This window comes from Tenebrio molitor, chromosome 6, assembly GCF_963966145.1.
Source record: "Tenebrio molitor chromosome 6, icTenMoli1.1, whole genome shotgun sequence".
NCBI lineage: Eukaryota > Metazoa > Arthropoda > Insecta > Coleoptera > Tenebrionidae > Tenebrio > Tenebrio molitor.
In genome coordinates, this window is record NC_091051.1 from 8068994 (window position 1) to 8094742 (window position 25749).

Consider the following 25749-nt stretch of genomic DNA (forward strand, 5'->3'; position numbering starts at 1 on the left):
ATGTAAGACAGCGACGACATAATATTCAACGCTTGTTGTCGGCATCGAAATACGTGACTTGAATAGAGATACCTAGATCTGCCTACAATAATTTCTTGAACAAATTCATTTTTATTGTTATATAAATTGATATATGTATTTTCATTCGTAGCTTCATATTTTTTAATGAACTTAATTATATTTCTAAAATAAAAGAACAATTTGGTTTTAAAAACGGAAAACAAACCAAAATATCTTTAAAATAATCCATGAACATTTGTTACATGCGATATTTTTTCAAATAGATAGGTACCTACGATTAAAAATTGTACTTTTGCTGAAAAAAACAATTCAAATAAGAAAAACAAATTTCACTTTCAATTATTATTTATCCATCATTAAAAATTAACAGTAGGTATGCACCTATGACAAACATTGAGTGGGTGACTGGGTGTGTTGGTTTCTATTTGGAAAAACTTTATACACAACTTTGTTTTCTATTTCGTAATATAATTTTTAATAATGTAATGTTAAATGATGCATATGACATTTTTTAGTTCATAGAAGAAATGCACTTAGCATTAATGCCCAATGGGTAGCTCTACTTAGATTATGGTAGAAAAATATTGTAATAAGTTCCCTTTAGCTTTTTTACTTCTTAACTAACAAAGAAAATTACAAATACAGACATTATTGGATGTATCAGAGAGCAAATCAACACTTTTAGGCCTCAATTCATAAAATTCAACTGAACTATTATTCATGTCAGAACACTGCTTAAACTCTATGTATGCTTCATCAAGTGATATTGTCATATGCTGTCCTTGCTGATGTCCTTTATTGTTAGTTTTTGTTAATAATTTTTCACTTTTATTTAAAACTGGATTATTTATTAAGTCACTCTGAAAAACTTTTTTGATAATAGTTTCAATTTCTTCTCCAACAGCTCTGTTATTTTCATTTAGTCCACCAGAACTCTGTAATAAATTGTGTTCAACTGATCTTCCAGATTTTAAAGCTTTGAGTCTTTCTCGACATTTTGTTTGCCTCAATCTGTCATTTTTACGTTTTGCACTCAGCATATCTACATTTTGGTGCAATAACACTTTCATTCTCTCCCTTCTATTCTTGTCTCGAACCTTTTCTTTCTCAAGGTGCTCTTTCCATTTTTCTGGGTCTTGCCTTATTTTTATTCTATACTTTTCCGTTCTGTTCTTATACTTATGTTCCATTGTCTAAAAGCGTACATAAGTATTACATTACAAGACAATCATATCTATAATTGTCACGCCTGTTACGAATTTATTTCATGTAATGTAAAGTTACTAAGAGTATAGAAATATTCATTTTGTAGCTACAATAATTTTTTGTTATCATGTTTGATGTAATATAATAAAGTCATAGGAAATGGATTGATGTGTTGGAAAGTGTTTGTTGTTTTGCCTGTAGATTTTGTAACGGGTGAAGGCTGTCATTCGCTAATGAAAAAAGTACAAAACTTACTCAATGTTTACCACTGTTCTTAGCTCTTGTATAAACTATTTGAATAATTATTTTATTGTTAATAAAATTGTTCGTCGTGAATTTTTGTAAAAAATACCGTAGTGAGCTATTGTCATCATAAGTATGCAACCAGTTATACACACTAAGTTTTTGCACAAATTTCCGCTTTGAAAGTTGTTTACTAATGCAATAAATCAACATAGCGATAGCAGATCATTACTTATTATTTATTTATTTATTTGAGAAAGTGAATGAGTCTTTATCTAGCTTTTCTCAATTGTGCGATTTCGCCAATGTAAGTGACCTTGAGAGTAAAACACGTAAAACAGCTGATCGATTTGATCTGTCAAAGAATGGTTTGTTGTCGACAGCAATGGTTGCTTTAATGACAAAAATATAAATATAAGAAAGAAGTTGAGGTGTTTGTGGTTTAAAAAACCATCTGAGAAAGTTAAAATGTGTGTAATGTAATTGTCAAAGTAGTTGTTGCTGCGCTTGCAATGTTTCTAACCTCAATCATCGCCCTGGTGGTGTTGACGAAAACATCTACTGTCGGTGCTGTAACCAGTGAATTTCCGCTTTGGACAGGAAGAGTGGACAACACCTCAGCTCGAATAAAGTGTCCAGATTTTGGACAAATTGAAAATGGTATTGTTAGAATGAATGTTGAAGCCAATGATCAAACTGTCACAATTGAATGTAATGAGGGATATGATATCGAAGGTACCCAGAAAGTGCAATGTATAGAGGGCAAATGGGAGCTGTTACAGCGTCCTCAATGTAGTAAACGCTGTTATCCTCCTCCTGATTTAAAATATGGATCACTTGAAATTGAAGCACTGAAAGATGAAAAAGGATTGTATCATAAGGGGACCTTGGCCACATACACATGTGGTGAAGGTTTTCATTTGACACCAAAAGAGAGCAAGTATCGGGTTTGTGAAAAAGGAATTTGGACAGGAGCTTATGCTACATGTGAACCAATCAAAAGAATCACAAACTGTCCAGTACCAAAGGATATCACCAATGGATATTTTGTCCATGAGAAGTCAGGGGAGTATGATGGGTATCATGTGGGGCAAAGGCTACATTACAGTTGCAAATCTGGTTATGTTTTGATTGGTACAACTGTGCAACAGTGCTTAGAAGATGGAACTTGGTCACCCAAGATACCACCAATCTGTTCCCTTCAAATTGCAGGTGAGTCCAGCTAGTTCTGACAATTAATTTAAATGCACATTTTGAAATTTACCTCTCAAATGACAACAGATTTCTATAATGTGTAGTCGTTGAACTTGCTACTAGATGGCATAAATCGTTGAAGAATAAGATTTTTGTTTTTACATTAATAAAAATTACTGAAGAGGTTTATAATGCACAGAATTATAATTTTTTGAGTATTAATGTTCGTACCCAACACGTAGTGTTATTTTGTATCGGAAAAATCGCTTTTCGCGGCTGTGTCTAAGATGTCGGTGCGTGTTTTCGATGTTTACCGGTAGGTGTCGGGTGTCCATTTTGTATCTAAACATTTATTGATTCGCCGGCGAGATTTTCACGATCGACCCGTCCTTTTCTGTTGAATCAGTAAGAGAGTTAGTTGAGTTGTTAAATTTTTGTGGAAATCCGTTGTAAATAGTGTGTGATTAGTGCCAGAAGTTGGGAATAAAATGGCGGGTCAAACAATAAACGATCGTTTACTGGCGGCGAAACACAGTTTAGCAGGTCAGGGTCTGGCCAAATCGGTATGTAAAGCCACAACTGAAGAACTCTTAGGCCCTAAGAAAAAACATTTAGATTACTTAGTTCATTGCACAAACGAGCCTAACGTGTCGATACCACAAATGGCCAATTTGCTCATAGAAAGGTCACAGAATACAAGTTGGGTGGTAGTTTATAAAGCTCTAATTACGACACACCACTTGATGTGTTACGGGAACGAAAGATTCACCCAATATTTGGCTTCGAGCAGTGTGTCTTTCCAACTTTCAAATTTCGTAGACAAAACGGGGGTACAGAGTGCAGTAGGGGCCAGGACCGGTTACGACATGTCCCCTTTCATACGTCGATATGCCAGATATTTGAATGAAAAAGCCCTCTCGTACAGAGCTGTAGCTTTCGATTTTTGCAAAGTAAAACGGGGAAAAGAAGAAGGCACTTTACGCACCATGAATTCAGAGAATCTCTTGAAAACCTTGCCAATACTCCAAAATCAGTTAGACGCTCTCTTAGAATTTGACTGTACCGCAAATGATCTCACAAATGGAGTCATAAATATGTGTTTCATGCTCTTATTTCGCGATCTCATAAGATTATTCGCCTGTTATAACGATGGTATTATTAATTTATTAGAGAAATATTTCGAAATGAACAAGAAACAATGCCGAGAGGCACTAGACTTATATAAGAAGTTCCTCATTCGAATGGATCGTGTAGGCGAATTTCTCAAAGTTGCCGAAAATATCGGCATAGATAAAGGCGACATACCGGATCTCACTAGGGCACCAAATAGTCTTTTAGATGCACTGGAACAACATTTAGCCTCCTTGGAAGGCAACACTCCAACGGCCGCAAGCAATCAGAAGAATCTCAAGTCGGGAGTGTCTGTTCTGTCTAATACCAGCAACGCCTTTGGATCTGCCGTTGACGACACTTTTCAGCAGGCTGCTCTGGCAGAAGAAGAAGCCGTGCTGAATCAGTACAAGGCCAGTGTCGGTTCACCAACGGCGGCCAGCACCAATCCGTTCTTGAGCGAAGAACCTGCCATAAAAACCGAACCCATATTGGATCTGTTCGGTTCGGAAACGGTAACAGCAGCACCGCCCCAAGCACAGGCGACAAACGCTTTGGATGACTTACTGTCGTTGGGTAATCCGTTTGCCGACTTTTCAGCTCCGACATCAGTCGCTTCCGCCAACAACGGAAACCTATTCGGAACGGCAACATCAACCGCCCCCCCAGCATCGACGGCTGGAAACATGTGGGCCAACGGTTTTCCTTCGACGGCCCCGTTTCAGTCACCACCGACCCAAACCACTTTTGCCACGAACAATCTAAGCGGTCTATTCAACACTAACGAACCATCTGTCTTTGATCCCATCGCCAGCGCCGATGCGTCAAAGCAACCACAAGTCATGGCCCAATCGGTGGTGCCACCTCAGAGACCATCACAACCTTCCAAAATTTTAACCGGTGATCTAGAATCTAGTCTGACGTCTCTTGTCGAAAATTTAACTATGGATGCCGGGAATCGTACCAATCAATGGAATTCGCCGAAGAATCAACCGAAAAGTGCAGGCGGGTGGCAGCCGCAGCCCATGGGGGCCACCACGGCGGCCTCGTATAGACCAATGGCACAACCGGGACCGCAACAACCCATGATGGGGATGGTGATCGGACAACCTATGCAGTACCCGATGGGTGGCGTTCAAGTTCCCGTACAGGGCAGTCCAAAAATGATGAATCCTCAAACTCAGCCGCCACAGCCCGCCAAACAAGAAGTCAACTTCGATCCATTCGGAGATCTGTAGTAATTTAATGGTCGTAGCGCAATTTTTACTTTATTTTTGTATATACCTACCTAATATGAATTGTATTGTTCTAAATCATTATTTATTGGATTTTTAAAAGTATTATCTAGGTTTTCAACTATTTATTTTGTGAAAATGTGGATAAACTTTGTAAATATTGAAAACCTTATTGTTTTGTTTATGATATTTAGAGAAATCTCATTTTTTATTATTGTGCTAAAGGCAATTATAACGATTATTACATTACATATAGCGAACTTAAAGTGCAATGTCATAGTACTCAAAACTTAACATTAAGTAATATTCCTACTCAAGAATACCGCTGATTCAAAAACAACTGATATTACGATGTCGAGAGAGGTACTTGATTTTTAAACAAATTGTGTTGTTCGGCTTTAATTGTTTTTGTTTTATGGAACTTGTACATTCCCCAGATGAAGATTTGTAATATTTATTATAAGTTTGTAAAATAATGAACATAAATATTATTTTTCTACTTATTAGAGCTAGTCCATTGTCTGTGCATATATTTTTTTTTAATTTTTAAAGTGATATGTCGAATTGTTCCTGGTTTAATTTATTGATATTTGTCTTAAGTTTATGTACATAATATTAAAATGGCTCTACTATGCAGTTATTTAAACTATATAATTTGTATAAGTGTTAAATTGTTATATCAAAAGACTTATGTGATTAGGTTGCATTACAATTATTAGTGAGATTCTTCCAGTGGTAAAAACTCTGATTTCACTCGTGTACTGATTGCAAAAACACTAGAGCATAAGGAGCATTTAATGTCGATTGTTATGTGGCAATGAGCCATGTCGAATAATTCATTTTTACCCAATGCAAGGTATCAAATACCAAATATCAGTAGCCATCATTTAGGTTTAGATGTTTAGTTTTATTTATATTTTAGCAACATCTGTATTATTATTGTAATCAATTGTGACAATATAAAATGAGACAAAAGCTGTTGGATTGAATAAATTATGCTTATGTGTTTGTTGCGTATGTTTTTCAAGCACCCACTCTACCATCGCTAACAGCTGGGACTCGATGAACACACAAATATTGTTTTGGGTTTTTTTTTACACACCACTTCCTACATTTTAATTATTTTTTTTAATGAGTTTGGAACAATGAAAATTCAATTTAATTTTAGTGGAGCACCCACTCGTTTGTCAATTCAGTGTGGCTTTACTGCGCTCGATTGTTCCAACGTGCAGATTAAAATTGCGGCATTTAAAAATTTTAATCAGATTTGAAATGAATGTGTCGTCATACCCACCGTCATCAACTGTCTGCTTGGTCTTATAAATATTTCCAATTCGGTTTAAAAAAATGCGCAAAAAGATACCAATGTACGAAAGTAATGTTTTTCTGTTTAAATAATTTTTAAATTAATTACTGTTAATTTATGTTTATTGTGTCGTGTTAAAATGGGGGTCAAAGCCCTGAATTTATTTTCAATTCTGTATCCAATTTTCCTGAGGTGTTTGTTGGATGTTATTGTGGAATCGCTTGGGGCGAATTTTGAAGGGAGGCCGTCCTGTGCAGTTAAAGTGTTACAGAAAGTCAATTTCGTGCCACAGGATAATGAAAATTTATTGCAAATTTTGTACTTGCAAATTGTAATATCCGGTCTAAAGCTCGATTACCACCGTCAGCTGCCCATAGAATGCGTTAACTTCATGCGCGACGTAATTACAACGCCATACATGAACAAATTGGTAGGAATTAATACAAGATCAACCCTCGTACCCATCTGCGACTACCGAAAAAAAAAAGAACGTCGACAGAGAACAAACTCGAGTGTGTTTGTCGAGGAAACACTTATCAGCTATGCAAAACGTAATTAGAAGTGCCATTCAAGATGTCAATTAAGCTGATGTTAATTGGTACCATCGACTTTTTCTGTCGCCGGAGACGTGCTCGAAAAGTGAAAATCGTATGTTTAACGACAGGTACTATAGGGTCAGCAGACGGACGAATGTGTGTGATGAAGCTGGTCTTTCAGCACGGGTCTGGTTCGTGGTTTTTGAGTAAATAATAACAAAGGTGACCCCGAAAATTCGAGACAATGTGTCTCGCCTCGCTTAATTATTTTTCTTTATGGCCGAACTGGGCGTACTTTGTATTAGAAAATACGATGCGGAGTTTATTGCATGGTGAACATACCGTATGCAAAATGTCCCTCGTGGTAATACGCATTCCTTGCAGTGTTGTAAATTATTCCTTGTTAGCAGTTTTAGCATTATATGCAAATGATTTATTGCATGTCGGGTAATTATAGGTCACACGGTTCAGCGCGGGTACTTTTAATTGATTTTAAGTTGAGTCCTTTTAATTTATATGAAAGGCTTTAATTCTCGATTGCGATCTGTTCGTCCGCGCGTACGAGTATGACAAGTTTTGTAATAAAAGTGAACGCGCATACGACGTGGTTTCAATGTTCGCATCAGAAATTTTGTGTCTTCCATTGATGTCATTCTTTACACAAAGAGCCGTAGTATCGCTTGTTCGGCTCAATAGCGGGTAATACAAAAGGTGCGAGATAATCACCATTCTTTTACACAATGAATTGATTATGTAAGGTCATCATCGAGTCTTGTGGAGTCGCGCGCTAAAAGTTTTTGTCCTCACCTCGATGGCTATCTACAGTGGGAAACATAATTAGACAATGTAACTTGTATGTCATCTATTAAACACTCGAGCGTTATTCTTTCGAAAGGGAACCCATTAATTCGTCGCTTCGAGTGAGACGCATTGAGGATTTAACATTTCGCCGGTGTTCGACAAAAGGACCATTTCTTCTAGCGGAGCACGCTCCAGAGGCGACGGTAATTAACTCGATATCCGTGAAGAGTAAAAAGCCTCATCGCCAAACTCCCACGTCTCTAACTATCCCGTGATCATCAATACGTTATGAAGACGCGCGCCTTAATTAAGTTAGACACCGCATAATTACCACTCATTAGACCAAACATGTCAACGACTAACGAAACAGACTGTATGTCGTGTGATGAAAGGTTTAGGCAGGGCCCTGTTCGTGTCGCCTCTTATTTGTAATCAACGAACCATTGTTTTGCGTTTTCGACGAGGGTCAAGATCGGGGAAGGTCCACCGATACAACTGTCACTTGGTCGGGGATGCGTGCACAATGAGGAGCAAAAATTCAGAACTTGAAAGGAACTTTATGCAAGAAGCGTCTAGACTACAATAAAACAGGCCACGTTCATAATTTATGATCAAGTAATAATTGTAATTATCGTGACTATTGTACTTGATGAAAGGGTTGGAACAAGAGATTTACAATTTTAATTTTTGTTCATATTGACCTGTTAGCTCTAGTGTTAAATTATAAATTTAACACAATATAATTAAAATAAAAATTCCGGACGGGCGAGTCTTTTTAGGGCAAGCAATTTTTTTAAATACTGTAATTTGACATGGTTAATTGGCGTTATTAATTGTTGCGGCAGCATTTTGCACCCGTTCTCTTAAAACTTCAATTGTATTAATTCGGATGGAATATACCAAGTCCTTCCTGTACCCCCACGGAAACTCTCTGGGCTCGAGGGGCACTCCCGCACGCTTCACCATACGCCAACACAACATCTATGTATTCACTATTCGAAAATAAACGCGCCATTTTCACAAAATTTTAGCTTAAATTGCAGAACCAACACGTGCCTTTTGTAGTCGGATAAAAGTAAATAAAAATGTAATCCTCTTGTCTCTACTTCGGCCACGGAGCGTAAAAACTTTACAATGTTTTGCGGTGATTTTACAATTGTATATTAAAAAACGAGTTTCATAAGGAAGTGTTTATTTCATGAGTGCAGGTTTATAAAATGACTCACGGAACGCTAGTTTTATAAAGGACGAATGGAAAAAACGTCTTATGAAACGAGTTTTTTAATATTATTTTTTCTATTTTGCACTTTTGAGTTACTGAAAAAAAGAGGATCATTAAAAAAAATTGACCAGTGTAGTTGCAGTTAAGTAGATTATGAAACAATCGCTACAGAAGGAAAAAATGCATCTTATTAATTAAAAATTATTCAATTTTGTCCAGAAAATGCAGAAATCGTCAAACCAAAAAATTATCAGTTCACGCAAATTTTGTTTGAGATTTTCTGGATAAAATTGAATAATTTTTAATTAATAAGATTTACTTCAATTTCAGATAACATTGAAATGAGATAAATCGTGAGCAATACATTCTCGTATTTCCACCATTTTAAATAAGTTATAAATATTATGTATGTATTTGACACTTTCGTTCTAAATATGTATTTTAAAATTCCACAATACATATTTCTTTATCCAGAGCTGTCAGATGATTGATTTAAGCTTACAAAAATTCAATTTTATAGATAGCTACAGTATTTACATGATGAAAGTGCTTTTACACGAAGAAATAAAGTTTCCAAAACAAAGAATGTCGTGCCACTGGATCAGCATTATTGCATGATATTTCCATGATGTAGAGTTTTTAATCAAATTAAAGTACATACTTTATCAAATTCATTTTCATCCTGATTATGCAAAGAAATAAGTTATTTTTCTGGTGCAACATTTCTGTTTTTTTTTTCGTGTTATGTGCATGAATATTTTTTTTATGTCAACCAATTGAACAGAAGGACAAATTCCCAAAAACTTTAAACCAAAAATGATTCATTTACTGGTTATTTTTGTCGTAAAATATAAAAAAAATAATTGCAGCATTATTCAGTTTTCATTGAACGTATCAAAAGAGATTAAGAGGGATATAAAAAAAACCTACTTTTTTTTGCAATAAAGCATTGTATTTTAACATACGGTAGCAGTATGTTGATCTGATAAGCTCGTGTAAAAATTTGGGAATGTTTACGTGATTGTGATTTATTTGTGTCGGTGTGAGAATTGATTTTTACTCGCAAGTCGTTTACTAACGAACCAATTAGAATTCTTCTGGATGAACGCTATCTGTGTCTGAAATATTAATGTCCAGGTCGGACAAGAAAATAAGAATTGCACGAAGTAGATAACTTTTCGCACCTTTTCAATCTTGATATAAGTTGTTAAAAAGCGTCCGGCCCTTAAATAAAGGATACACGTCCGCCCCCACGGTTCTGCTCTCTAACTTTGCTCGAGTTTGCTTTACAAGCGCCGCCGAGCTCTTTGATACGGCCGCTTGCCTTGCTCATGATACATTTTCAACGTGGGAGGGCCCAAAATATTCATTATTAATATTCCAGTACTGGAAGTGTTCCTGTTTCTTACCTTGTACTTATTGAAATATATGTCGACAGTTTCATAAATTCATGGTTGTGATGGCGGCAAGCTACAGACAGTTTTTGGCGATTTTTTTTAATAAACATCGACTCTCTTATTTAATACCTGTACGCGTCCACTTAAATTACGAACAATAATTATCGTCACATTTTTAATACGAAACCGCATCATTGTTACATTACGTGACTTTATCGAGACAACAGTTTTAATGAAGTGTTGATCATCAATCCCCTTAATGAGATTATAATGAAACCGAAATTCTCATCAAATTCCACAGTGTTTACGCCTGATTAATTCAGTGTTTTTTATTTTCATTATAGAAGATCCCAATGATTATCCATGCTCGGCCTCGCCTACGGTTCCCCATAGTTACACGACCGTCATCCAAGGATACCAATCCGAAAACGTTGCCATACCAGGAACGGTGGTGCAAATCCGATGCTTCAGCAAATACAAAAACACGAAGGCGCCGTGTCAACCCGGCAAACTCCGGTGCATCGGAGGAAGATGGGTGGGAATTGCCCCGGTCTGTGGTAAAATCCCATCACAAAGTATCATTTACAAAAGTGAAATGGCATAATTTCAGTGGCGGCACACGATTGTGACCCACCTCCAGCTGTCTCTTACGCCGTTATCTACAACTTGAATCCAGAGCTTCACGATATCTCATTTACCAACAAGTACCCGATAAAATCTCAAATTTCGTACCAGTGCCTGCCGGGTTACACTCTTCAAGGCAACGAGATCTTCGCCTGTTCACTGGGAGGCTGTTGGTTGCCGGTGGACCCGCCGACCTGCTACCGTGCCCCCAGTAACAATTATTTTCGTAAGTGCCGCACCAAATTCGATACGGTGTCAGAGTTGTCGATTTTTCAACGTTGCAGTGGAGGTGAACAGCGTCAATGCCGTTCTGGTTTCCGGCGCTACAGGAGCCGGGGTTTTGGGTTTGTTGTTGGTGATCTGTTTGATCACGGTGTGCAGACGCCGCAAGCCCTTAACCAGGGCCGTACCGATAACCCCGCCCGTGCAGAGATCGGATCTTGGAGATCACGCCACCCTTCTTCACCATCCGGATCGGCTGGCTCTAATAGCATTCGCTGATGGAATGCAGAGTGAACAGGTATTTACAAAAACAAAAATTCACACAAGCAAGTCGCTAACGTTAGTACCAGAAGGATGTTCAGTTTGTTTTATTGATTAGCTACATTAGTAAGTCCGACTGTGAAACAGAAGGTGATTGTAAATTGACACTGGCAAAAGTTGCACTTCGCTTGGTCGAAGAATTGATGTTCTATTTTATGTACACAGATTTGAGAGAGTCGGGATAGAAGAGACTTAAAAACTTAGCACTTAAGTACGAAATCAGTTTTCTTGGTTACTTTCATTTTTGGCCATGATTTGAGACGTGTTGTTTTTATTTCCCTTTTAATTGATAGGGAACAGGTATTGTGTTACAGTTTGTCGCAGAATTGGGTCACGGTTGTTGGTGTTTTCTACGAACGTGTTATTAATGGGATTAATACATCTTGTGTCGCATAATGTCTTGACGTAATTGTTTAATCACCTTTAAATAATGTAAATCTAAACGCCACCCGACAGCTTTCTTATTTCACGTTGTGTAAGATTTATTATTAAATTAATATTAGCAAGTAGATTCGTCTGGTGTGTTAGGGTGGGGTGTCTGATTTTTCGTCGGGAGTCGCCTCGTTCGATCAACAGAAACAGCTGATAATTGCGTCGGAATTTGCCCTGAATTATCAAGTGCCACCGGTTTCACCTGTCGTTCTATGTTATGAAAGTTGGCGATAACAATTCAATATATAATATATATTATATATCTGATTAGAATTGTGTGGCCGTGGTACAGAAAACTATCGCCATATAGGGAAGACGTTTGCCTAGTTTGCTCCGTCGTAATTATTACCGATAGCCGCTAATATGCATTAAGATCAAGAATTATCATCATTTCACTCCTGCTTTCAGTTCATTCACTGTGAGATCGTACCGTTTAAAAAAAATCCAACTCTTTTTGAAGAACGAGAACATTAAAAAGTCTTTTCTTTCAATTTTGTTAGTTTGGAGGTTATGCCAATTAATTTTTTTATTTAATGTATATACCGTTATGTAAAAAAGGTAATCAGTTGTTTAAATTAAATAACCAAAACTTGGATGGTGCTGAAATTGCGTAATTTTTGTAAAAAAGGACAAACAAGTCTAGACGATTTATCAAAAACATATTTTGTTAACAGTTCAATGAACATATTTTGGGGCACATCTTCAATATTTTATACTTTTACATGAATTCTTTCATAACTGATTAACATTTCTTTATATTTCCAACTGGACTGAATTTTTGACCTTTTATTTAGATGAAAGGTTTCTTACAGTTATCTGTGACATTTTTATGTATTTGTCGATAATGGCTTCTTAAATGGAACTATTTAGCTTATTCTTTAAGGATGAACTACGAGTATCTACGTATGAAGAGAAAGAGTATCCATAAATATCATCCAAAGGTTTTGAACAGTCTTTTGATTGACCTTTCTTTTTCATTAACTTAATGACAATATTATTTCCAAATTTTAGTGTTTTGATATTTCAGTTATGCGTGTTACAGTTAAGTGTGTTATAAGCGATTAGGTACGTCCTCGTAAAAGAAGTTTCCAAAAACGAGACGAATAAGTTTCTTAATTACTTTCATAAGTGTGCCTTTTATGGTCGGTAGCAAAAAAAAAGTATATTCAAAGCTAACAGAATGGAGGCATTTTGAAAATAAACTTGATTTTTTTCGTTTTCTTTTTAATCTCGTTTGCCGAAAAAAATACATAGAAAAATAAAATCTTTACGTAATTCTGGGACTGGCAACAATAGTCAATCGGTACGTAAATCCTTGAATTTATTAAGTTAAGTCACATAAAACGTTTTGTTTTAGCATCACAACTAAAAGAAAATTCTATTACATTAAAAAAACTATTTGAATTTTTTTTTCAGAAACGTAAATACGTGTCTCAGAAATAAGTACTTAGGTACATTAATTTTAACTGGTAATAGAACTTGTTAATAAAAACAATACATGTAAGCATTTAAATATATTTTTTTCCTACACCAGTTATCCAATTAACTGCTAACTTGCAACTTATGCATAGCGGCTAACTGCCTGCACCCGTTACTGTGACATAGAATGATAAGGGTGGAATAGAAAAAAGAGAATCATATACAGCATGATCAACAATGACTGAGTCTGTTGGCAATGAAACAATTGAAAATACTGGTGATTTTTGTCTAGTAATTGGCACTGACAACGCAATGACCGAATTTTTTAACTTGAGATGGCATTAAAAACATTCTTGGTTATGCAGGTTATGTTTATACTATTACAAAAATGAACCTTCGTTGGTAAATTTTAAATTTGCCAAATTTCATTGTTACCAACAGACTCAGTCATTCTTGATCACTCCGTAGTAGATATTAGATGAAAACAATTTTAATAATAAATATTTTAAACTGACTCTAATGAATCGCCCATACTTAAGATAATGACAAAATGTCTCGTAAAATGAGTGTATTAATCCGTAAAAATTCTCATGAAGTAAACAGAGTAATCACTAATCATTACACGAAGTGTTCAAAGTGACCGCCGTTATTGTCAATACAATAATGAAGGCGCCGACGAAATGATTCTTCCACTCTTTCCAACGTACCTCTGTTATTGCGAATTGTTGTGGCAGCATTTTCCACCCGTTCTCTTAAAACTTCAATTGTATCAATTGGAATCGAATATACCAAATCCTTCGTGTACAAGAAGAAGTTCCACGGAAATTCTCTGGGCTCGAAAAGCACTCCCACACGCTTCACCATACACTACACAATATCTATGTATTCACTATTCGAAAATAAACGCGCTATTTTCACAACATTTTAGCTTGAATCACAGAACCAACACGCAAACACCTGCCTTTTGGGGTCGGATAAAACTAACTAAAAATGTAATCCTCTCTACCTCGACCGCAGAGCGAAAAAACTTTATTCTAAAAACACAATGTTTTGCGCCGATTTTACAAAAACTATTATTTCACGGTCACTGTCATTGGCAAATAACTAGAAAATAGACAGCTCATTAATTTGTGGGGGGATAAAACAGTGAAATGAAAATTATATTTCGAAAAAATTGTACATAACAATTTTGTTTTTCTTGACTAGTTAAAATTAATGTATATACTTATTTCTGAGACACGTTGTGTAGTTCATATTTAAAATTTGTCTGGAAATTACTGTTAATATTAGATTAAACGATTTTGACACTGCGTTGCACATTTATAGATAGATAAATAATTAAAATAAGTAAATTCTTCGTTTTCTGATTAATGTTGATCGTTCTTAAGGGTTACAACAAACACTTATGCTTTGTTTGGTCGTTTTTAAACGTTACAACAAACACTTGAACTTTGTTTAGTGTTTTAATTAAATGTTTTACTAACATTAAGTACATTAAGTAACTGTTACAAAACCAAAAATTTTTCTTTCCTTGTGTTGCTTTGGTCCACATTATAAAATATTTTTCTTTTGCAGTAGAGTCTACGTTAGAAATTTTGGGTAGCGATAATGTTTAGATTTACCAACAAAACTAAGATATGTAGTGTCAAATGTCAAATTATGTGTATCGATTTATTTTATCTGAATTTTACATTCACACTATTTTGGATTTAAATTCTTTTTCAGTGTTCAAATTTTCTGATTGAATTTATTGTCAAAGTGAAAAAATAAAATACCTTACAGCGTTTCTTCGCTTCTTTTTATTTTCCCTAAGATCCACTGGAAGAACATTGGAAATAGATTAGATACATTGTGACGTATTAAAAATAATTTTCACTCAACACCCTCCCACGATCGAATCTCCTCGTGTGTGGCAATTTCGGTCACGACTCTCTAATTGTCGCGCATTGTTTTTGGGGAGACAATTGCTTATTAAGATGTCGGCCACACACGGAGCTTTATCGTCGAAGGGATGACATTACTGTGGACTTAATCTCGTCAATCCGGCCCCGAAAAATCACAGTTCGGACATATTGATGTCAGTGCGGATAACAGTAAAATCGCTCGTTTACTTATTTATTAACTGGGAACAGCATTTGCTCGGTCTCGAGCAAGCCCATTGTTTCGGTACCGAAAAGGTAGCTTACATTATTTAATTTCTGAATCGATCACTCAATATCCAGTTTCTTTTTTCGATTAATTTATTATTTCGATATTCGGATCTGGAGGTGTGCCACCGATGTAAGAAACCGGGGACCGCTAATCTCACGTTTATAAACAATCCGGTGTCTCGTTATCGTGCGGTTTATTCACGTTCTGATTCATCGCACTCGTTCGCCGAACAACCGAAACGAAAATTAATGGACAAGTTCGATAATTTCTGGTGGCTCTCCTCGATTGTTAACTCGATGGTTTCGATCTTCTGCATCGGTCGGTCACGCTTCTGACTTACGTAATCGAAAAACGAGTCGAATGTCGTTACGTTCGATTGAACTAATTGCGATTTATTGTTTGGAGGATTTATTTTAATTGAATTTTGCTCATTTGCTGTTATTGTGCGTTTAATTACCTAATTATCATTCATTACGTCGAATCCTACAGATTTACGGCCGATTTTCAATTAGCCTTGATCTAATTTCGTCGCTTCTGCACAAAAAAAAATCGTATCTGCCGACTGATTGAAAATGTTGTTTTTTTTTTCGCCCGGGTGGGGCGAACGGAGCAGCCGCGCCAGTTAAAAATTATTAATTACTGTAATTTGTTTAACGCCTGTAATTTGACTTTAAGTACACACTTACAACAGTTTTACCTAAACATTAAGCTTGACAAATTCATCCGTTCTGAAAAACACGAATAGCTCGGGGTCCCCTCTAGATCACGAAACCGTTTTCAGGATTTAAACACTGATATTATCTAATGGCAGCTTTTAAATGCGGGAATTACGGTTATTAGTCATCCCAACTTATATAAAATACTATCGTTTTATTAAAATACGCACGCAATTATTTTTACCAGCAACTGAAAACCGAGTAATTTAATTAAAACATTAAAGTGAACTTTCAACAGACACATTATTTATTTCACATTATTGTGTAGTGTACTATGTACAGTGTGGAACAAAATGATTGTCATCTAGTTACCTTTGCAGTATGTAAAAATACGATGTGCCGCTCTACAAAAAAAGAAGGCCTAACCTCAAAATAGGTATACAGGGTGTTTCTGAAATACGTGTGTTAATTTTAACTGGTAATAGAACTCGTCAAAAGGAACAACTTTTCTATCTACCATTTTGCCGAAAAACGATGTTTAATTCCAAAAAAAAATTGAGAGAGTTTTCACTAAAATAGATAGCCCTACGCCACTAAATACTGCAATGGCTAATTGAGATCAGCGCTAATATGAAAAAAGCATCCATTTTCATCCAGAAAACGTGTTTTAATGCCGAAATCGAAATTCAAATAAATCTACCCGTATAGCAAAAAATCCACTTCGTAAGAATCTGGTTGTTTCACGTTTTTAGGTAGCTTAGTTTTGGAGATATGAACGGTTTTAGGAAAATCTTTCCTAGTTTTTTAAGCCATTACGCAACGTTTTTCGCAGAGAGAAAAGTTGTTCCTTTTGATGAGTTCTATTACCAGTTAAAATTAACGCACTTATTTCAGAAACACCCTGTATATCCAAATTCCAAATGTGATTTATTGCGAAGGGATGATATGAATGCAAAGTTGAGATTGAAAATTGAAATTGAAAAGGAGAGCTAAGAAAAGCAAGTCACAGCTAGTGTTGAAAGTGGCCACCATTGTTTGTTAATTCAATTTAGTAAATTGTAACAATTGCCAATTCGATTGATGACATTTTTTGACAGAACTAATAGTTAGGCACTCTAAAAAAAAAGTAAAGTGGTGCAGGAATGTGCATGTGCAAAAATTCCAAAGCAAACTAGATGACAATAATTTTGTTCCACGCTGTATTATGAAGGCGTTGTATTTTGTATTATAATCCTATAATGTAAGGTTACTTCTAACTTCTAACAAATATATTTTTTTTCTACAATCTAAAATGTAACAAATAGCCTGCATCTTCTCAATTTAAGAATAATTTTCTGAATTTTTAAATGTATGTAATTAATAATTATTTAATTAATATGACTTTATTCGAAAACAGTGAACTAACTATGTATGTGGTAACTTGGATTTGTATATCTAAATGGTACTTGTACAATAAATAAAATCATAAACATTTTACTGCAGATGTCTAGAGCAAGTACCCTTTTAATGGACACTTTTTAAATATGTAATCTAATACCAAGTGATTAAAAAAGCTGTGTTGGCAATGCAAGCGTGTTTCACAATAGACATAGGCGTACGCGCTAATTAATTAAGATTAAATATCGAAATGACTTTTTTCGGCCTCCGTCTAGAAATTACTGATTTTCCATTCGTCTAAAGCGTCTTGAAAATGGCCTTGGCAAGAAAATCGAAACGGATTTTTAATGAAAGATTTTAGGTTGGGGGCACTGAGTGTCAATGTCATTTGGAATTTTTGTGTTTGAAATATTGATGTTGGGCAGATTTGTATCCTTTATCGCAAGCTGTACATTGTGTATAGCAGAAGTCCAATCAGTAGAGGCCGAGGGGGTTATCAGACTTAAGGGCGGGCGGCCACCAGGTCGACAACCCTCATGGATAACTGGCGTTTCTTGGATCTTTTATGTTGCCAATGGAATTGGATTGATTTAAATAAATTGTCGACTGAAAAAGTTTTGTGTATTACTCGGCTGACGCCTCTGCCCACAAACCGCGCCCGCACTTGCAAAATGCCATTTTCTAGCCTTATTGTAATAAGTACAAATAACTATTGTACATGTCTCGATTTAAACATTAGCGTTACCAAAGCAATATTGCAAAAGTATTACCAACATATCAAAAATAGTCACAACTTTTTATAGTCTGGTGGACTTCAAGCAACAAAACTTTTAAAATTTGTTTTCGAAAACGTTTTCCTTTGGTCTTGGTACATCCCAGTCGCCATCCAAAATAATTTGTATTATGTAGATTGCGGTGGTTTTGGGTGCGTATCAAGTGGTCAATTAATATTTTTTTTCTCCTTCAGGCATCGCTGCCGACTTACGACGAGGCAACGAGAGATCGGGCTCCAAACCTGACGTCCAACAGGTTGCACCGTCCCCACTGGCCGAATCTAGGTGGTCGGAGGTCGAGGAATGCCCCGAACCCAGCGGACATGGTGCACGCTACCCGTCACGGCTCCTTGTGAGTACTCACTTCTTCGTACGTTTACCACGTTTGAACGGAACGCGTTGCCCAACGACCCATTACTAGGATCTATCGTCATGGTTCGGCGTATCAACATACCCACGAGGATGTTTTATGAATCGGACTTATGAAAATTATGATATTGTGAATTAGCACGCAGACCGTGTTCAGCGTTAATTAATAGGGCAATTACGTGGAGCGCGGCAGTAAACAGAACCCTGCGGTACGCCGTTTTGAATATTGATTCCGCCCTACGGAACGTAAATATCCATCGGACGTTGACGATTTCGTTTTGCCAGCAAACGCATTAATATCGGTGTAATTGCGAGGATTTCGTTTAAAATTCCGATTTATCACCGGGTGGTTTTTTAAGGTCGCACTAATTTATGGCAAACATTACCGCGCAGGTAGGCTACTGGATGTGCATTTTCTCTTGGTGGGACTTTCAGAACTAATTGGTTTTAATATTTAAACATAACGCGTTATTTATGTGCCCGTAATAAAACAAGCCAACGATTCGATTAAGTTATTTGCTTTAATGATCGGAATCGTTATTATTTTTATTCAGATACGGCGCGCCACACTGTACCGAAGTACGACCCGTCCGTACAAATTAATGGGTGCTATTGAACATGATGGCGTTATTAATTCTGCACCTTTGCACACCCGATACGACCATTGTCCTACCAACGATTCAGTTCGTTATGATGTGGCATCCTCACAATGACGATCCAACATGAATGTGGGAGCTCGATCGATAAACGTGCGAACAAGACGAAAATCAATAAATATCAGTTGGTGGAACAAAAAAAATTAAATGGAGTATTTAGAAAGTGGCCCGAATTTTTATCATTGTCGCAAAGTGGCGGCTCAAGCGATGCGGTAAAAGGTGTCAAGATTTTTTGGTCACATTTTTGGAGTTTCCACCGTTTTATTATTTTACTACGTCTGGAATAAGATTGACTTGATGAATTATAAAAGTTTAGACATTGTTATAATTAGACGTAAAGGTTAACTTGTCTTAATGCGTTTTTATTGTTCCGAGTAACTTTATAAATATACCTTTAAATTATGATAATTTATACTAATATTATCTATTCATTTTGATTGTGACCACTCCCTAGTAACTTTTCAGTTGCTAGGTTATTTATAGGGAATTTTAGATAACACTAAATCCAGTCGCAGTTGGCAACTCTCGGAGGCGCCATTTTGACAGAAACGTCACGCTCACAGAAGACAGAATGGAGCACGACTTGCGCAAACGTTTTTCGACGTACACTGTGCGCATATCTATAAAATTGAGTTTTGGTACAAAATTTTAGAATTCAAAAAGAAAATGCCACGTCGTCTTCTCAAAGTTGGGACCAAACGGTTAATATTCACTTGTTTCGAGACATTTATTGAAGCCAACGGGAAAACAACTCACAAAGACGAACATCACCAATAAAGTTAACTCTATTTGTGCTTTTTTGTTGTACATTTTGGCTAGTAAGTGTTGTAGTTTGATACCTTCTGCCTTTTCATCCCCTGTAAATCATTTTTTTGAACTTTCTGTCTGATTAGTTTTTATCTGAAAATACTTATTTGTATTAATCAATGCTAATTGATTAGTAATCCCCAGGCATTTTTCGCGTTTGTCTTACTGCCAAATGACCATTTCCTTCGTTCTTCATTAATATCGAGAATTGCATGAGGTGATTTCGAAGTTTTTACGTTAAATAATCTGTACCTGGATATAACCTCACTTTTCAACAGACGTGATCACAGAATCAGACAGACGTTTTTAGTTTCTCCTACTTCAAAGATTGATTTCCGTTATTAATATTGATAAATACATTAAAATCATAGCTTTACTACTGTGGTCAAGTTTTGACAATTCTGACATTTTCACATCATGTTACACCACACAAATATTTAGTGTAAAACGTATGCAGCACACAGCTAAACAGCGCCTACTATGTTTTTCGTTGTGGTCACAATCAAAGTGAATAGATATTATGTATATTTTCAAAGTGTTTTTTTTAGGATTTTCCTAATACGACTTTATTCACTTTTTAACCTTTTACGACAAAAGTTTTATACTGGTTATTTAACTTATTGTAAACTTTATAAGCTCTAGCATTTTTTTTTTGCTTTAATTCGGATTTACATTGTCGTGAATTATTCAATTCAAAGTGAAAATATTTGCATAGCGTGTTCCTTTTTTTTCATTATTTACGGTTTTTCTTGAATTCGAACATGGACATTAATTTAACAATGACATTTTGTTTTTAAAATTTTAATTACATATTTTAGGTACACTTATTAATAATTACAATATCTCACGTATTCCAACTTTTTGTTCGCGAAAACAGGAATTGCCTTACCATTTCTCAGAATTTTCTGCCTTTGTTTTGAATTTAGAAAACAACACTTGGAAAGGTGTAAAGAAATTTTAAACACCGTTCACATTGTTTTGGCATAATGAGAGGTCATGATTTATTTTTTTAACGTTGAACACACTGTTTGATTTTCGTCACGTGCCTGACATGCGGACCTATCAAAATGAACATAACATGTTGCTGAATTTCCCGCGATGTCTGAGTATTCTTCTACTGCAAACTAGTAAAACTGACAACAGTGCACTAGACATTAATGCTATTTATAACCTCAAACCAAGAAAAACATAACCTAATTTAACAGACAGTTTTACTACCAAATAAAATGCAAAATTTCTATTCCCTCTCATTATGCGAAAACAACGTGAACGCATTTTACGGTTTACAGTAATAATATGATCTTTCAGACTTTTACTTTGTAAGTTATATTAGAAATTGTTCCGTAATTAAGTGAATAAAACTTAATTCGTTTAATTTTGCTGGGCTTGACCCAAAGTCGAATATGCAACAAGTCTGTTGTAAGTGGAGAAATGTATTAATTAATTTCGATCAAAACATACAATTGTCAAGTGGACTTGTTACTTTTTCGTCTCAAAGAATTTTTTAAATGAGCTTAATGAACTGAACCGAAAGGTAACAGACTCAACAGGATCATTATTTAGAGACCCGTATTTCCAAATCTGGACTGTTTGAAAAAGATGAAAAATACTGATAAACCTCAATTTTGTTTTTCAACGTAAGTATATTTCATTTTGGTTTGTAAATAAAGATATTAAGCGAGATAGTATCTTTGAGCGAATGCGTTTTTAAGGCGGGGATATTGTCGGTAGCTGGTTAAAAAATTCCATGAGTTGTGTCATTACGGGAGCGCAATCTAGTTTATTAATATTCGGTTAAAATTCGGGAAGAGTGTGAGGTAAGTAAAATGGAGGAGCGAGGCGGCGGAGGACCCGTCCCTGATATCAAAATGCAGACTTGAATACAAAAACCGCATCAGAGCACAGGTAACGGTGGACCTCGGACGACTTATCAACTTTATGATACAGTTTGAATCTGAGCCGATTAAGGCGAATGTTTATTGCCGTATTTTAAATTTCATAAAACGCATCCTCCCCGATAAATTGCAGTCGAATATTTTTATTTGACCGTAACGTCGGCTTTGCGGTAATTGACGCGGCATTTGCGTCGCGCTTTTCCAATAAACGAACCGCGACAAAAACATAATTTTCTTTCGATCTCGGTCCGATCGGGTCGATTAAACTAATGACGAAAAATGCATTCATAAAACCGCTTGTCGTTGGCCTCGTTCGGCGTGCCAAATTGCGTGCAACAATAATTTCGCTCACACAATTACTTGCCGGTTGCGATTTAATTTTTTTGGATTATTTATTTTCGTATAGTTTTATTTTGTCGAATATTTTTGCACCAAGAAAGCGAAGAATTTTAACAAGACCGAGACCCCGAGGCACCGCTATATTGACAGGCCATACACCGGAGACCGTTTAACGACCATTAGTCATTTTACCCATATAATCATTGCCACGTATTCCAGGCGAAACGATCTCTCAATTATTGTAAATGATACGCCTGTTTGAGCTCGAGTAGGTAATCGCTTATGATGAGCGTGTGAAAACTGTAACGAAAAGCACCCACAATCAAAAGACCACCTTTCTATTCATTTCCTTTGCGTTTTGCCGGGTTTCCACCGGCCGATCGTAAATAACGACGCCCCGTTTGGCGTATTTCTCAATAATAGCAATCGATTTACATATTAAGTGTGAGAAACTCGGCCATTTATCTCGAATGAGATCTGCGATGAGATAGGCGAACGCGACCGCGTCTAATGGAAGCCGAACACAGAGGCGGCGAAAGTTGCAAAGAATACCCCATTCAGAAATTTCTAACCGAAAAATGGCAAGTAGAGTGTCATGTAAATCTACAAAACCAAAAAAAAAAAACATATTCATCCTTCTGTGCCTAATATATAAAATTTGATATACAGGGTGTTTCTGAAATACGTGTGTGAATTTTAACCAGTGGAAGAACTCGCCAATTTATGAACCTTTTCTCTATAACATTTCGGAAAATTCGCAAAGGTTCTACAAGAGTTTTCGCCACCCAATTCAAATAGAAAAAAACGTTTCATTTAACAAGCTCCGTTACGTGTTAAAATTAACACACGCATTTTAGATACACCTGTATATGTACTATACTGTATATACTGTATATACTCATTAAAATTCGGCACACTGTTAGAAGTACATACATACTTATTTAAATTCTGTCGTCCGAGATTTTTTTTAACTGAAAACAATTGTTTTCGAGGAGGTCAAATGTTATGTTTTTGAAAAGAGCATTTTTTTTCTGTTTTTACATTTACATACTTCGCCCAGTTGCGACCTCGACTTCGGCTCGGCTTTCAATCTCTGAGCACAAAAAAACGAACTTCTACTCTTAATGATAATATAATTTTATTATTTTTCAGTTCTATTTTTGAATCTTTTCTTTCATTACGAACGAAGGACTGATTCTTCATATTTTGACCAATAAGACATTTTCTTTTGATTGAAATTTCAAAATTAGTAGAAATAAAATTGTGCAAATGGATCCATCATCGGCTGCGGGACAGTGACCCTGGCAGCCTCCTGGCGACGCCCCTGGCCGAACGCATTACGACCGTCTGCAAAAGCGACCGTTTTCCTAAATTATCGTTATTATCCCCGACATGAGCTCCGGACGGACCGCACTGTCCATTTCCCACTGATCGGCAAATTGTTTATAAATCGACGAATTAGCAACAGTTATTGTGATAATTACTCGTGGGTCGACAGCACGATAATTTGTGTGTATTTAATGGCGGTTCTTCTCCACGTTTCCCAATCGAAAATGATGGCTGCAAGTGCAGTCGCCTCGCATTATCGTGTCACACTTCACAAACTCGCCGCTTACGATCACAATAATTAACGAAGGAAGTCCGCGTAAAGCGCGCACGATTTTCTTTCTAATGCGTTACGGCGAAACGACTGTGGAAGTCTCTGTCGTTGCAGCGCTTCCCACACGCCGAGCACCAGGTCGGCAGCCGATTCCATGGGCTCGACCGACACCGTCGCCGTGTCCGAAGGCTCCACCAACGTCACTCTGGACACTGCCTCGTCATACAGCGGCTCCCAGCCGGCCTCCTGCAGAGTGCATTGCGGGAGCTTGGCCTCTTTCGACACCAGTTCCGTTGTCAACACCGAAGGTAAGCAGAAATACCAAAATTGACGTAAATTTCTGTTGGAACTAAAAGTGCAAGTTTTGAACTGGAGTTGCGCGGATGTTGTTTATTTTTTAACAGAAATAACTTGCCAATAGGTAACACGTGTGTCATTCCAGGTGTTCCATTACTCGAGGAAAGCGAATTTGAGGAGATTCAAGGGGGAGATAATGTATCGTTAGTCGTGGACAATCCTTCAATATCTGACAACGCATCATTCAAATTATCCACCAACTCAGCTGACTTGTCTTAATTTCTACTAGTTCAAATGATTCAAAGCTTTAAACGTGACCTTAAAATGTTTATAGTATTTAGAAACGGTATTGATGAAACGTTCAAATGGAGTATAATATTTTTTAAAGGCCAGTGAAATTGTATTCACTTGATGTAGCAGATTTTATTTTAATTTCAGGTGTTATTGTTAGGTACCTGTTAATGTTATTCTCGTATTCTCTCATACGTATTTTTTCTTTTGTTATAGTGGAGGAAAGTTATTTTCGTAACTGTGTATAAAATGACCAAAGTTGAAATGTAACACTAGTGTTAGATGTTATGCTTAATTTATGTTGAACATAACGTGGCATTTCCTCTTGATATTTTCCCGATATTAATGATTTTGGCGAACTTCCAGTCATACTTACGCTGTAAAATTCAGGATTGTTTCGAAACCAACTCGTTTATTTCAACTGTGGATTTCAGGAGAGTGTAAGTGTTGTGATATTATATTTAGTTATATTAACGTGTATAAATAAAATGATTCTATATCTCGAAGAGACTTGTAGATGTGTTTTAGTCCCGTTGTAAAATTTAGACAATAAAATCTGTTCGTCCGACTTGTTGGAAAATAATTACTAGTTCGTTGCGAAATCAATCACAGAGGATGGCTGTTCTTCCTTCGGAAACTAATTAGTGTGTAATACCTGCAAATATTTGTAAACTAATGAATTTAATTAGTAGTTGGAGAGTAGATGTTAGCGGGCCGACCTTGACTTCGGAGGAGTTGGCGGTGTATTTAATTTAAAATAATTACACACTGCAAGCGAGCAGCATTAGCCCAATAATAATTATTAAAGTAATCATTTATCTTGCAGTGCAGATGCTTTGTGCGGCCGTGAAATTATTCAGCGTCTGAAATATTCGGCAGTCCGCTCATTACAGCGAAATCCGCGGAAGAGATGAATGACTGCTGGGGCGATTAGCAGTTCGCAGAAAGGCGCAACTAATAGTCAAAAGGTGGAAGTGTCGCGTTGGGCGATTCTTCAGGCAAATTAATTCCGCATGAGGCTTATTGATATTAAGTGTAATTACGCGGTGGGCTCCCGGTCGCTTTTAATACTGGCTAATAAGAAAAGTCCAACGTATAATTACACGGAGCGAGCGTGAAGAGAAGTTTAAATAACGCGCATTAGTCAATCCCGAAAATTGACGGTAAGAAATCGGCTTCTGTGGACAGCCAGTCGCATTAATCACGGTGAAATTAACGAGAAGAAGCGGGGTGAAAATATTCGCTCGGT

At 36.5% G+C, this 25749-nt stretch overlaps 2 protein-coding genes across 2 annotated transcripts; both read left to right on the forward strand.

Moving 5' to 3' along the window:
* Positions 1-1795: 1795 nt before the first annotated feature.
* LOC138132582 (P-selectin-like) lies at positions 1796-25068 on the forward strand. The gene is made up of 7 exons (XM_069050141.1): positions 1796-2682; positions 10616-10828; positions 10882-11121; positions 11180-11415; positions 18441-18598; positions 24027-24220; positions 24355-25068. The coding sequence occupies exons 1-7, from the start codon at positions 1983-1985 to the stop codon at positions 24486-24488; spliced, it is 1875 nt and encodes a 624-aa protein (XP_068906242.1). The 5' UTR covers positions 1796-1982; the 3' UTR covers positions 24489-25068.
* LOC138132583 (phosphatidylinositol-binding clathrin assembly protein LAP-like) lies at positions 2739-6017 on the forward strand. Its single transcript, XM_069050142.1, has one exon. The coding sequence runs from the start codon at positions 3153-3155 to the stop codon at positions 5010-5012; it is 1860 nt and encodes a 619-aa protein (XP_068906243.1). The 5' UTR covers positions 2739-3152; the 3' UTR covers positions 5013-6017.
* Positions 25069-25749: the final 681 nt, after the last annotated feature.